The sequence below is a fragment of the Ailuropoda melanoleuca genome, chromosome 15 (genome assembly GCF_002007445.2).
Source record: "Ailuropoda melanoleuca isolate Jingjing chromosome 15, ASM200744v2, whole genome shotgun sequence".
NCBI lineage: Eukaryota > Metazoa > Chordata > Mammalia > Carnivora > Ursidae > Ailuropoda > Ailuropoda melanoleuca.
Genome location: NC_048232.1, coordinates 68,744,324 through 68,756,738, shown reverse-complemented (window position 1 = coordinate 68,756,738; position 12,415 = coordinate 68,744,324). Strand labels below are relative to the sequence as shown.

The window sequence follows — 12,415 nt, the reverse complement described above, 5'->3', positions numbered from 1 at the left end:
AGTATGTCTGATAGAGAAGGGAAAGATACAGTAACTACCAATAGAGAAGAATCACAGAATCTAGAAGTTAAAAAGAGAAAAACAGAATGAATAGGAATGTCACCAGACCGACAAAAATTTTAAAAAGCAAAATGAGGAAATAACAGTGTACATAAATATAGAAAATAAGATGGAATGATTAAAATCAAGCATGGCTGTCATTATCCTAAATTGTACTTGTCCATTAAAATGCAAACCACTGGGGTGCCTGGGTGGCTCAGTTGGTTAAATATCTGGCTCTTGATTTTGGCTCAGGTCATGATCTCAGGGTCCTGAAATTGAGCCTGTCTGGGGCTCTGAGCTCAGCAGGAAGTCTGCTTCAGAGTTCTCTTTCTCCCTCTGCCCCTCCTCCATTCACTTGCTCTCACTCTCTCTCTCTCTCTCAAATAAATAAATAAATCTTTTTTAAAAATGTGAACCACTGGACAATAGTTTTTTAAATTCCAGGTTAAAACATAATTACAGTTATAGGCTATTTATAACAGGCACATTTTTTAAGATGATCATTTTAAAAGTTAAAAATAATGGGGAGACACCAAAAACATGATTCATAAAAGTAAAAATTGACAAATTGGACTCCATCAAAATTAAAAACTTTAGCTCTGCAGGAAACTCTGGAGGAAAAGACAGACTACAGACTAGGAGAAAATATTTGCAAATCAAAAATACAACAAGTGGCTTTATCTAGAATATATGAAGAATTTTCAAAACTTAGCAGTACAAAACCAACCAATCCAATTCAAAAATAGACAACAGACGTGAGCAGACATTTTACCAAAAAGGATATACAGATGGCAAATAAGCACATAAAACTATGGTTAACCTTATTAGACATGAGGGAAATGCAAATTAAAACCACAATGTAGTATCACTATGCACCTATCAGAATGGCTAAAATTTTAAAAATAGTGATAACACCAAGTTTTGGTGAAACGTGAAGAAACTGGATCTCTTGTGTGTTGCTAGTGGGAATATAAAATAATATAATCACTTTGGAAAATAATGATAATTTATCATAAAACTAGACATGTACTTACCAGATGAGCCAGTAATTGCACTCTTGAATATTTATCCCAGAGCAATGGAAACTTATGTTTACACAAAAACCTGTACACAATGTTTATAGCAGCTTTATTTGTAGCAGACGGAAGGGTAGAAACAGCTCAAAAGCCCTTTAGTGGGTGAATCATTAAGCAAACTGTGGTATATCCATATCATGGAATGTTACTCTGAAATAAAAAGCAAAGAGCTATTGATACACAGAGTAACTTGTATGGATTTCAAGAAAATTATGCTGAATGAAAAAAAGCCAATCCCATACATACTGTATGATTCCATGTATATAACATTCTTGAAATGACAAATTGATAGAGAGGGAGAACAGATTAGTGGTTGCCAGAAATTAAAGAGCAGGAAAGGTAGGGAGAAGGCTATGGGCATGAAAGGATTGCAGATCCTTATGATGGTACTGTCTTTATTTTGACTGTGGTGGTGTTCACACAATCTACATGTGTTATAAAATTGTGTAGAACTAAACACATAGGCACACGCAAATGAGTGCATGTAAAACTGGTGAAATCTGAATAAGATCAGTGAATTTTATAAATGCCAACTGCCTGGTTGTGATATTGTACTATAGTCATACAAGATGTTAAGATTGGGAAAAATTGAGTAAAGCCTATACAGAATCTCTCTTTCTTAATAGTTTTTATAACTGCATGTGAATATATGATTATCTCAAAATAAAACATTTTAAAAAAGAAAATGGAGGGATATCTAGAGATAGAGAACTGAATAAAGAATGGTATATCTACACTGTGGACTATTATGTAGCTATTTACAAGAGTAAATTAGAGTTTATCACTTACTTGGTGGAATTTCCATAAGGCTTTGTTGAATGAGAAAATAAGTTCCCAAAAAGTAAGGGTAATATGATTCTCTTTTTATGAAACAAGGCCTACAAATATGTGTGTGTATTTGTACATGTGTGTCTGTGGTAGATTTGGCAATGGATAAATATATGTCAAGACACACTCTAGTTTGTTAACATGAATTACCTTGAGGGAAGGATGGATGATACAGATGGTATGGGCGACCTAGGGGAAGGCATAACCAAAGTAAATGGAAAAAGAGGAAAAGCTAGAGCACTAAAATACCAATATATAAAACAATAATAAATTATATGTATATGCAATTTGTGTATTTTGTGTTCTTGTAACTTTTTAAGAATTATTTTTGTTTATTTCATTATTCAATAATTGAAAATCTGTTGACATAATATACATATTACTCAATCCACCCATTTAAAGTGTATAATCCAGTGGGTTTTTTTTAGTATATTCACAGAGTTGTACAACTATCCCCAGTTAATTTTAAAACATTTTTATCACTCTAAAAAGAAATGTCACATCTATTAACAGTGTCTCCTCTTTTTCACCCAGTACTCCTTCTCTAGCTCTAGGCACCATTAATCTACCTTCTGTGTCTATAAATTTGCCTGTTCTAGATATTGCATGTAAATGGAATCATATAATTTATGGTATTTTTTGACATATAATTTATGGTATATTTTGGCCACTTTCATTTAGTATAATATTTTCAAGGTTTAGCTATGATTTAGCATCTATGAGCACTTCATTTTTCCTTATTGCTAAATAATATCTCATTTTATGAATATATCTCATGGTATTTATCCACTCAAGTGTACAACCTTGCCCATGAGCAGTTGTCCTGGTATGACAGTTATAGGAGAGCTTTCTGTTTCTTGTTCCCTAATCATTCTGTAAAGCTCTCTGCTTCATTTGGTCTCACACCTGGATATTATGCTCCACTAATTGCCACCTTATTATTCCTTTATTTTTGACAGTTCTCTATGATAGGAGTTGCTCCAGAGTCTGGTCCAATTAAATTTGGTTAGGAGTATTTCTTGAGGCCAGTCTTTGAAGTTTGTTCTGACCCCAGGAGGCCATTTCTTAACTGTTTCTTCCTGGTTCTCTAAAACTAGCTGCCCTACTGTTTAGCCTATAGTCCTAGTGTCCTTTTAATTGCTTACCACAAAAATCTCCATTGTTTTCAACAATGCCCTTAGGCTTGAACTTCCTCATACTGTTTCAAATAAAGTCAATTTCTTGGAGAGAGATTTAGAGCTCTCTGCACTTAAGGACTGACCTATTTATGGACTGACATATTATGAATAGTTCCCTTTGGCAGAATCATTGGGCCACTGTTCTGGGCAATGGGCAAAGGTGGTAGTCTCTGGTCTTCTCATCCTCTCAGCTCTTGCCTTTCTGGACACAGGACCTCAGCTCTTATAAGCAAGCTGGGTTGAGGGCAATCAGGACCCCAATATTCCTACCCTTTCACGACTGGGATGGAACATATAAAATGGGGGCTATGTAGAGGAAAGGAGCCCATGACCTCTCAGCCACACTCAGCAGGAATTTAATCTCTGAGCCTTGGAGTCCAGTAGAATTAGAAATGTTGCTGGCAGGGTTGCCTGGGTGGCTCAGTTGGTTAAGTGTCTGACCTTTGATCTCAGCTCAGGTCTTGATCTCAGGGTTGTGAGTTCAAGCCCCGCATTGAAGACTACTTAAAAAAAAAAAAAAGGAAAGGAAAGAAAGAAATGCTGCTGGCCTACCCTTTTGATAAGATATCATATCCTTTGGATGGGAGCTGAGAGGGAGTCTCATCTTTTGGGCACAGCCACTCAAAGTGGAGTTTCAAGTTGAGCTGGGAATGAGAGGAGAAAAGGAACATGTTATGGCTCAAGTGCCACGGACTCTATTCTTGCCAAGTTTCAGTAGATTTTCTTGAATAAATATGTTTTTCATCCTCTGTATATTCTTAGAACAATTTGCAGAGACTTAAAAGGTTGTTTTATTTTACAATATTCAGCAGTTATGTCTGTTATGTGGAGGCTAAGGTCCACGGAACTTTTCACATTGCCATTCTGAAAGTGGCACCTCCAGATTATTTTTTTTAAAAGACTGTGCCAAAGAAAATTCCTGGTTTCATTACGTACTCTGAGTTTCAGTTTCCTTATCTGAAATGGGGCTCGTAATACCTATCACACTGCCTAGGACATAGTATCTCTAAATAACTATTAATTTATGTTTTCCTTCCATTTATCTCACTCTGGGGACTCTGAGAAGTTCTAGTTGAATACAGGTGTCTGCCCAATAATGTATTGTTATGCTTGAAAAATTTTAAGACTCCAAGAAATATTTCAAGTAATACTTGAGAAATAACCACTATAAAAGTGATCTTCAGACTTCAATCAGGGTCCTTTTAGAGGTTTGGCTCATGAGAAAATACTTTAACAAAACCTCAAACAGTATGACTCAAGATCTCATTCTTCTTCCCCCCTCACCCTACCCAGCTCTCTCCCTACTCATTTCCCTCTTGCGTTATAGCTTTTCACTGACACATGAGAATTACTGAATAGAAACTGAATGACTGAATAAAGAATAAAATTTAATTTATACAAAGATTTGTAGTGATTGGTAACTAGTATTGTCTCCAACCTGGATTTGTTTTTTAAAAATTGAAGTATAGTGACACACATTGTTACATTAATTTCAGGTGCACAACATAGTTATTTGACAACTGTATACATTATGCTATGCTCACAAGTGTACCTACCATCTGGCACCATATGACACTATTATAATACCATTGACTCTATTCCCTAAGCTGTACCAAAAGCCTGTATCTCCCAGGCCCCTTCATCCATTTTGCCCCTCCCCTCTGACATCAGTTTGTTCTCTGTATTTATGGGTCTGTTCCTGCTTTTTATTTGCTTGTTTTGTTTTTTAGGTTCCACATGTAATTGAAATCATATTGTATTTGTCTTTCTCTGACTTACTTAACTTGGCATAATACCCCCAGGTCCATTCATGTTGTCACAAATGGCAAGATCTCATTCCTCCTTATGGCTGGGTAATATTCCATTGCACATCTTCTTTATCCATTCATCTACCAGTGGACGCTGGGATTGCTTTCATATCTTGGCTATTGTAAATAATGCTACAGCAAACATAGCAGTACATATATCTTTTTTAATTAGTGTTTTTGTTTTCTTTCGAATTACTGGATCATATGGTAATTCTATTTTTAATTTTCTGAGACATCTATTTTTTTAGTGGCTGTACGAATTTACATTCCCACCAACAGTGTATGAGGGTTCCTTTTCCTCTATATCCTTGCCAACCCTTGTTATTTCTTGTCTTTTCGATACTAGCCATTTTGAAATGTGTGAGGTGATATCCCATTGTGGTTTTAACTTGCATTTTCCTGATGATTAGTGATGTTAAGCATATTTTTATGTGTCTATGGCCATCTGTATGTCTTCCTTAGAAAAATATCTATTCAGGTCCTCTGCATATTTTTTTTTTAAGATTTTATTTTTTTATTTGACAGAGATAGAGACAGCCAGCGAGAGAGGGAACACAAGCAGGGGGAGTGGGAGAGGAAGAAGCAGGCTCATAGTGGAGGAGCCTGATGTGGGGCTCGATCCCATAACGCCGGGATCACGCCCTGAGCCAAAGGCAGATAAGCTTAACGACTGCACCACCCAGGCGCCCCTCTCTGCATAGTTTTTAAACAGGNCCATAACGCCGGGATCACGCCCTGAGCCGAAGGCAGACGCTTAACGACTGCGCCACCCAGGCGCCCCTCTCTGCATAGTTTTTAAACAGGTTTTTTTTTAGTGTTGAATTGTTTAAGTTCTTTATATATTTTGTGTATTAACCCTTATGAATATATCATTTGCAAATATCTTCTCTCATTCACTAGATTGCCTTTTTTTGTGTGTTATGTTTACTTTCCTGTGAAAAATCGTTTTATTTTGGCATAGTCCAAATAGTTTANAAGTTCTTTATATATTTTGTGTATTAACCCTTATGAATATATCATTTGCAAATATCTTCTCTCATTCACTAGGTTGCCTTTTTGTTTTGTGTATGTTTACTTTCCTGTGAAAAATCGTTTTATTTTGGCATAGTCCAAATAGTTTATTTTTGTTTTTGTTTGACTTCCCTAAGGAGACATATCTAGAAAAACGCTGACAAATGACAAAGAGATTACTGACTATGTTTTCTTCTAGGAATTTTATGGTTTCATGTCTCAAATTTAGGTCTTTAATCCATTTAAAGTTTATTTTTGTGTATGGTATAATAAAATGATTCAGTTTCATTCTTCTGCATGTAGCGTCCAGTTTTCCCAGCAGCTATTTGTTGAAGAGACTATCTTTTCCCCATTGTATATTCTTGCCTTCTTTGTTGTAGATTAATTGACCATACAATCGTGGGTTTATTTCTGAGCTTTCTATTCTGTTCTGTTGATCCATGTGTCTATTTTTGTGCCAGTCCCATGCTGTTTTGATTATTGCAACTTTGTAGTATATCTTGAAATCCAGGATTGTGATACCTCCAGCTTTGTTCTTCTTTCTCAAGATTGCTTTGGCTATTCAGGTCTTTTGTGGCTCCATACAAATTTTTGTATTATTTGTTGTAGTTCTGTGAACACTGTTATTGGTATTTTGTTGCACTAAATCTGTAGATTGTTTTGGGTAGTATGGACATTTTAACAATAATAATTCTTCCAATCCATGAGCGTGGAATATCTTTCCATTTGTTTGTGACATCTTCAATTTCTTTCATCAGTGTTTTATAGTGTTCAGAGTAGATTTTTCACTTCCTTGATTAACTTTATTCCTAGGTTGTTTTTTTTTTTGGTGCAATTGTAAATGGAATTGCTTTCTTAATTTCTCTTTCAGCAGAGAAATTCTTTGTTGTTAGTGTATAGAAATACTACCAATTTCTGGGTATTAATTTTGTATCCTGCAACTTTACTGAATTCATTTATTACTTCTAATAATTTTTTTTGGTGGAGTCTTTAAGGTTTCTCTATGTATACTATCATATTGTATGCAAATGGTGACAGTTTTACTTCTTCCTTACCAATTCGGATACATTTTGTTTCTTTTTCTTGTCTGATTGCTGCTAGGACTTCCAGTACTGTGTTCAATAAAAGTGGTGAGAGTGGATATTCTTGTTTTGTTCCTGATCTTATGGGAAAAGCTCTTGGTTTTTCACAACTGAGTATGATGTTGGCTGTGGGTTTGTTATATATGGACTTTATTATGTTGAGCTATATGTTCCCTCTAATCCCACTTTGTTGAGAGGTTTTTTTTTTTATCATGAATAGATGTTGTATTTTGCCAAATGCTTTTTCTGCATCTATTGAGATGATCATATGGTTTTTATCCTTAATTTTGTTACTGCGGTATATCACGTTGATTGACTTATGGATATTGAACCATCCTTGTGTCCCAGAATAAATCCCACTTGATTATGGTGAATGATGCTTTTAATATATTGTTGAATTCAGTTTGCTGATATTTTGTTGAGGATGTGTGCATCTATATTCATCAGGATATTGGCCTGTATGCAAGCTATGTTTTTATAAAGCAGTCTGGAGGTTGAAATAACTCTTCTCTCTCTCTCTCTCTGTTTATTAAGAAATGAAAATCCTATTAAAGCTATTTCCAATGCCATTGATTCATTCATTTAACAAAGATGATTTAATACCTAGGCTGTGTGTGTGTGTGACACTCTTCTAGGTACTTGGTCCCTAATATGCATCTTCAGAGATGAGATAGGATTTTAGGACTTTAGCATATGCCTTACCAAGCCAAAACATTATTACTATATTTGCATAGTCTTTTTGTAGCCTATACACCTGCTCATAGTTCAAAATGATCAGAAGGATCAGTGTGGATGTGACCTTAGGAAAGGCTGTAATTAATTCCACCTCATACCAGTTTTAGAGCTGGCCAAAGACAAATAGTACCTTGTTTTTAACTTTTCATACAAGTAATGTTGAGAAACCAGAGCCCCTTAAACTACTGCAAACTTTTTGAGCTTCTTAAAAGATCTAGAACCAATCAGAAATAAAGTATAACCAGGTGAAAAAGAGGATGAGGATGTTAAAAATCCAGACTTGAAAATTCTATTTTAAAACCTACCTATCGTCTTTTAAATGAAGAATTAAGGGACTTGGGATAGAAATTTTTTAATGAAATGTTAAACCTGAAAATAGAATTCCATGTAGTTTGGATTATGAAATGGAAATTACATTATTTGGTTTAGCAGGTGCATACTGAATCCTTACTACAGGCAGTATTAGCAACACATAGTTCTATATTGGAGAAATAAGTCTTGTACACAAATAACTACAATATTAGACAAAATATTTATTCTAAGAGAGGTTCTAAAAATGCTATTTAAAACAGATTTTAAAAAAGCATTTATCCCTGCTAGGAGGGATTATGAAAGATTAAAGGAAATGTCATCTGATCCAAAGCCAATGAAGGGGCAGAAATGTGGGGACGTAACAAAACCATCCCAAGTATGTTACAGGCTGCCTTTAGAGACCAGCCAGAACCCCCCCGACTGGAGTACTGGGGAAGAAGAAATAAATGTAGACGATTTGTAGCAGATCATGGAGACCCCAAAATGTCATTAAAGGAGCTGGGAGTTTATTTTGAAGCCAACTGAAAATCATGGAAGGGTTTTGAAACAAGGCATAATAATCAAAACTATCCTGGAGAGATTAGTCCAACACCCGTGTATAAAATAGATTTTAAAATATCAGAGATAGGAAAACCAATATAGACACTATTGTTGCATCAGGTCATGTGGGCCTAGACATCTTATAAGATAGCAGAATCAAAGTAGATGGCCGTTCCACAAACATGAAAAAGGAAATAGAATCCAGGGAATGGATGCAAAACACCCTGGTGAGGAATGACTAGAACTTGAGAATGCATGTCAGTCCTTGNCTGGAGAGATTAGTCCAACACCCATGTATAAAATAGATTTTAAAATATCAGAGATAGGAAAACCAATATAGACACTATTGTTGCATCAGGTCATGTGGGCCTAGACATCTTATAAGATAGCAGAATCAAAGTAGATGGCCGTTCCACAAACATGAAAAAGGAAATAGAATCCAGGGAATGGATGCAAAACACCCTGGTGAGGAATGACTAGAACTTGAGAATGCATGTCAGTCCTTGAAAGAGGGAGTCCAAGATGTTTTGAAGTTCAATGTCTGTGTGCCAGGGAGGCTGACAAAGTTCTTAAAAAGGGAAAGATAAGGTTTGGAGAAAGAAGAAAAATAAGGTTTCACTTATTTAATAAATATTTATTGAGCACTTACTATGTGCCTGGCACTGTTCTGGGGCGATGAGAGCTATCTTTGATTTTTAAAACACTTTATGTAGAAAAGGCACTGTTCCTACTGTTCCAGTTAGAGCTGGAACGAGTGAGTAAGAGTCAGGTAGGGAGTAAAAGATCTCATAAGTGGAGTCTTTCTGATAAGTAGTAAGAGCTCCGTTCTAGGCAGTATTCAAGCATAAATAGGATAATAATCTTCTGAGCACCCTGTGACAAGGGATTTCTGCCTTAAGAGAGAGATTAGACTAACCCTTCTTCAAGTTCTCTCCCAATCTTAAGTAAGAGTCTATTCTTTCCTATGATTTAGTCCTATGGGTTCTATTATTTTTTTCTATGGGTTCTATTATTAATCTCTGGTTTCTCTCAATTATTAAATAAATTACCCAATCTGTCTGCCATTCAGTAAAACTCACACATTTGCATCTGTTATTCTTGAATTATTTTTGGTTAGGGCTCTTCTTCTTTATTAAAAATCTCTACCCAGTGATGTTACCTTTATAGCTAATTTAGAATGCTAACCCTGGTAGACTGGGTTATAAATATCAGAGGGGAAAAGGATTTCTTGTGCCTAATAATATTTTTGTTTGGGAGAAGCCCTGCAAATGAGAAATGGATTATCTTGATTTCAAGATCGCGATGCAGTTTCTGTATTTTGCAGTAATTCAGAAGGGAAAAAAAATATTACAGAGAGGTTCATTTTGATACAGCATGTTAAAGAGAGAGAATAATTATTCTCCAAACCCTGCAAAGCTTTAGATCAGAAACATTTATCTGTGCTGCAGTTAGAAAAGAAGAAAGGAAAGAGAAGAAAAGGAGAGGAAAAAGGAAACCTGTAGTGAGCTCCGCTATAAGCTATAGTTAAAGCTTTGCATTTCCTGGTGTCTTTTGAAACGTAAAATTCCACAACAAATAGCCCTGTAACGTATAACCAGGATGAAGATTCAATTCAGATTTAAGCACTTGGGTTTGCTTTTGAATCTTGCTATTTTCTGCATTTGTTTTGACTGCTCTCATCATTCAGGATTGACGCTTGGATGGGTGTGTAGGAGGAAGCAGCAGCAGCAGGCTTACAGCTTGCAGACAAAAAAAAATCTGCCTTATCTGATGGCTATTATTGAAAATGCGAGGTGTAGCCTGGGCTGGGTAATGAAGGGGAGCGAGCGAGGGGGAGCAAGGAGCATGGAGCTGCATACTGATGAGTGTAGGAGTACTTGATAAAAAGAATTCTGGCTGCTGGCCGTGCCTTGCTCATTGTGGAGTACTCCAACAATCACATAGAACGCAGAGCAGCCTAAGCTGACAGCTTGATATGCCTTCTTCTGCTGCTTGGTTTTGGGGGCTGTATGACGTACTGGTCGGTAGTAAAGATTAATATGTAAGAAATGTGGAGCTAGGATCAAGTCATACTCCACAGCCTGCCTGGCAAACTATGTTTTACTTCTGACTTTGCTCTCTCGCTGAGAACATTAATCTGTCAAGCTGGCGGGCTCCTTTGATAGCAACTTTCCCAGGAGCATGATGTGGCAATGCCACCTCTCAGCCCAGGACTACCGCTATTACCCAGTGGACGGCTACTCCCTGCTTAAACGCTTCCCTCTTCATCCTCTTACAGGACCCAGATGCCCCGTCCAAACAGTGGGACAATGGTTGGAAAGCATTGGGCTACCTCAGTACGAGAACCACCTGATGGCTAATGGATTTGACAATGTACAGTTTATGGTAAGATGCTCTCTGTGTCCACGGAGCTGCCTTTTGTCTGTCTTTGCTTCTTATGTGTCTTACACGGCTCAGAGGCAGCCTGATTTGCACTAAAACCGGTCGATTTATATATGTAACTGCATCAGAAAATCGGATGCCCTTAGGACGGAACTTACTGTGTACATATAGACACTTGCTGAAAAATGAGATCTATAGGCATCCATATACATATGTATTATGTGAATGAACCGGTGAGAGTACTATTTATAGGCAGTGAAAGAAGATTAACATTTATATTCTCCCTGTCATTCTTTGTGTGATTTTTATAAATTTGTCATCTCAGAATACCCAGTTAGATTATAGCACTCTTCAGTTAATTCTAGATTCCTAAAACATGTTCTTTCATTTGAGCATCAGCATTTAGCGATTAATTAGACTATTTGTTATGTTTACGGGGTGAAGATTATTTTTTTTTCCTGATAATTGTTCGATAAGCAGTTTAAATTATGTGGACGACCTTTAGTTTGTTAGCAAACTGCTTCAGATGGTCAATTATGGAGAGCATTCACTTACTTACACATGCTGATTGAAGAGCACTGAAGTGTTATTTATTACTTTAGATAAAAAAACAAACACTTCCATCAACTACCTGTCAGTATTTAGAAAGAGAGGCTGGTGGGCTAAGTATATTCATGTACTTCTGAATACTGGTCTGCATGCAGTCTAAAGCCGGTGTGCAAACTTCTCACTGTGATGAATATAGGTGAGGAAGGAGGGTGGGGAGATGTGCAGACCCATAATACAGCTTTCTAATCATTCATATACCTCCCCCAGTGCTCATCAGTTTCCCTTGTTAAGCTACGTCACAGTCCTTATTACCTTTCCTTGCTTTTAAGTTCTCATCACACGTATTACTGATCCCTAAATTTAGACAGAGCTGCATAATCTAGTCATGTAGCACACACATGGCTTGCAGAAATAATTAATAGCTATTTCTAAATAAAATGCTGGGGCAGACACCTGAAGCTTATTAATGCCAGAATTGATAACAAAATATGAGGGTTAGTTAGGTTTTTTTATTTCCACTTGAGATTATTTTTCTCCAAGCTTGACTTGACTATTACAGATTTAAAAATTAGCCAAATTGTTAAACTTCTGCCTCTTTTCCTAAAAAGTGTATGCTCCATGAGCTTTTGTAAAAAGCTGTATAAATGTAGGAAGATATATGAGTCCTAAGTAACTGTATACATAGAACTCTCTAGGGACCTGCTTTTTACAATGGGATATGCAGCTATTGTTATTTTTCTTGTGTTGAAGAGAACTGTCACAGATAAGATATTGTGGGTATTGAAATAGGAAAAAAGTGAAATTTCTTCAGTTGCTATGACAGTCTTAGGACACAGAGCAGATTTAGGACAGACTTAGGACACTAAGCAGAG

At 36.4% G+C, this 12,415-nt stretch overlaps 1 protein-coding gene across 13 annotated transcripts in view; it reads left to right on the top strand.

The window, feature by feature from the left end:
* The window catches only part of ANKS1B (ankyrin repeat and sterile alpha motif domain containing 1B), a 1,024,648-nt gene that overhangs the window by 641,060 nt on the left and 371,173 nt on the right, over positions 1 to 12,415 (top strand). For 11 of the 13 annotated variants that reach the window (XM_034644189.1, XM_034644186.1, XM_034644187.1 and 8 more), the window contains exon 15: positions 10,891 to 10,997. In XM_034644189.1, coding sequence (XP_034500080.1) covers positions 10,891 to 10,997 — 107 coding nt within the window. Of the gene's footprint in view, positions 1 to 10,458; positions 10,998 to 12,415 lie in introns of those variants that run through there. The other 2 variants (XM_034644190.1, XM_019800785.2) reach the window with 2 other exon arrangements.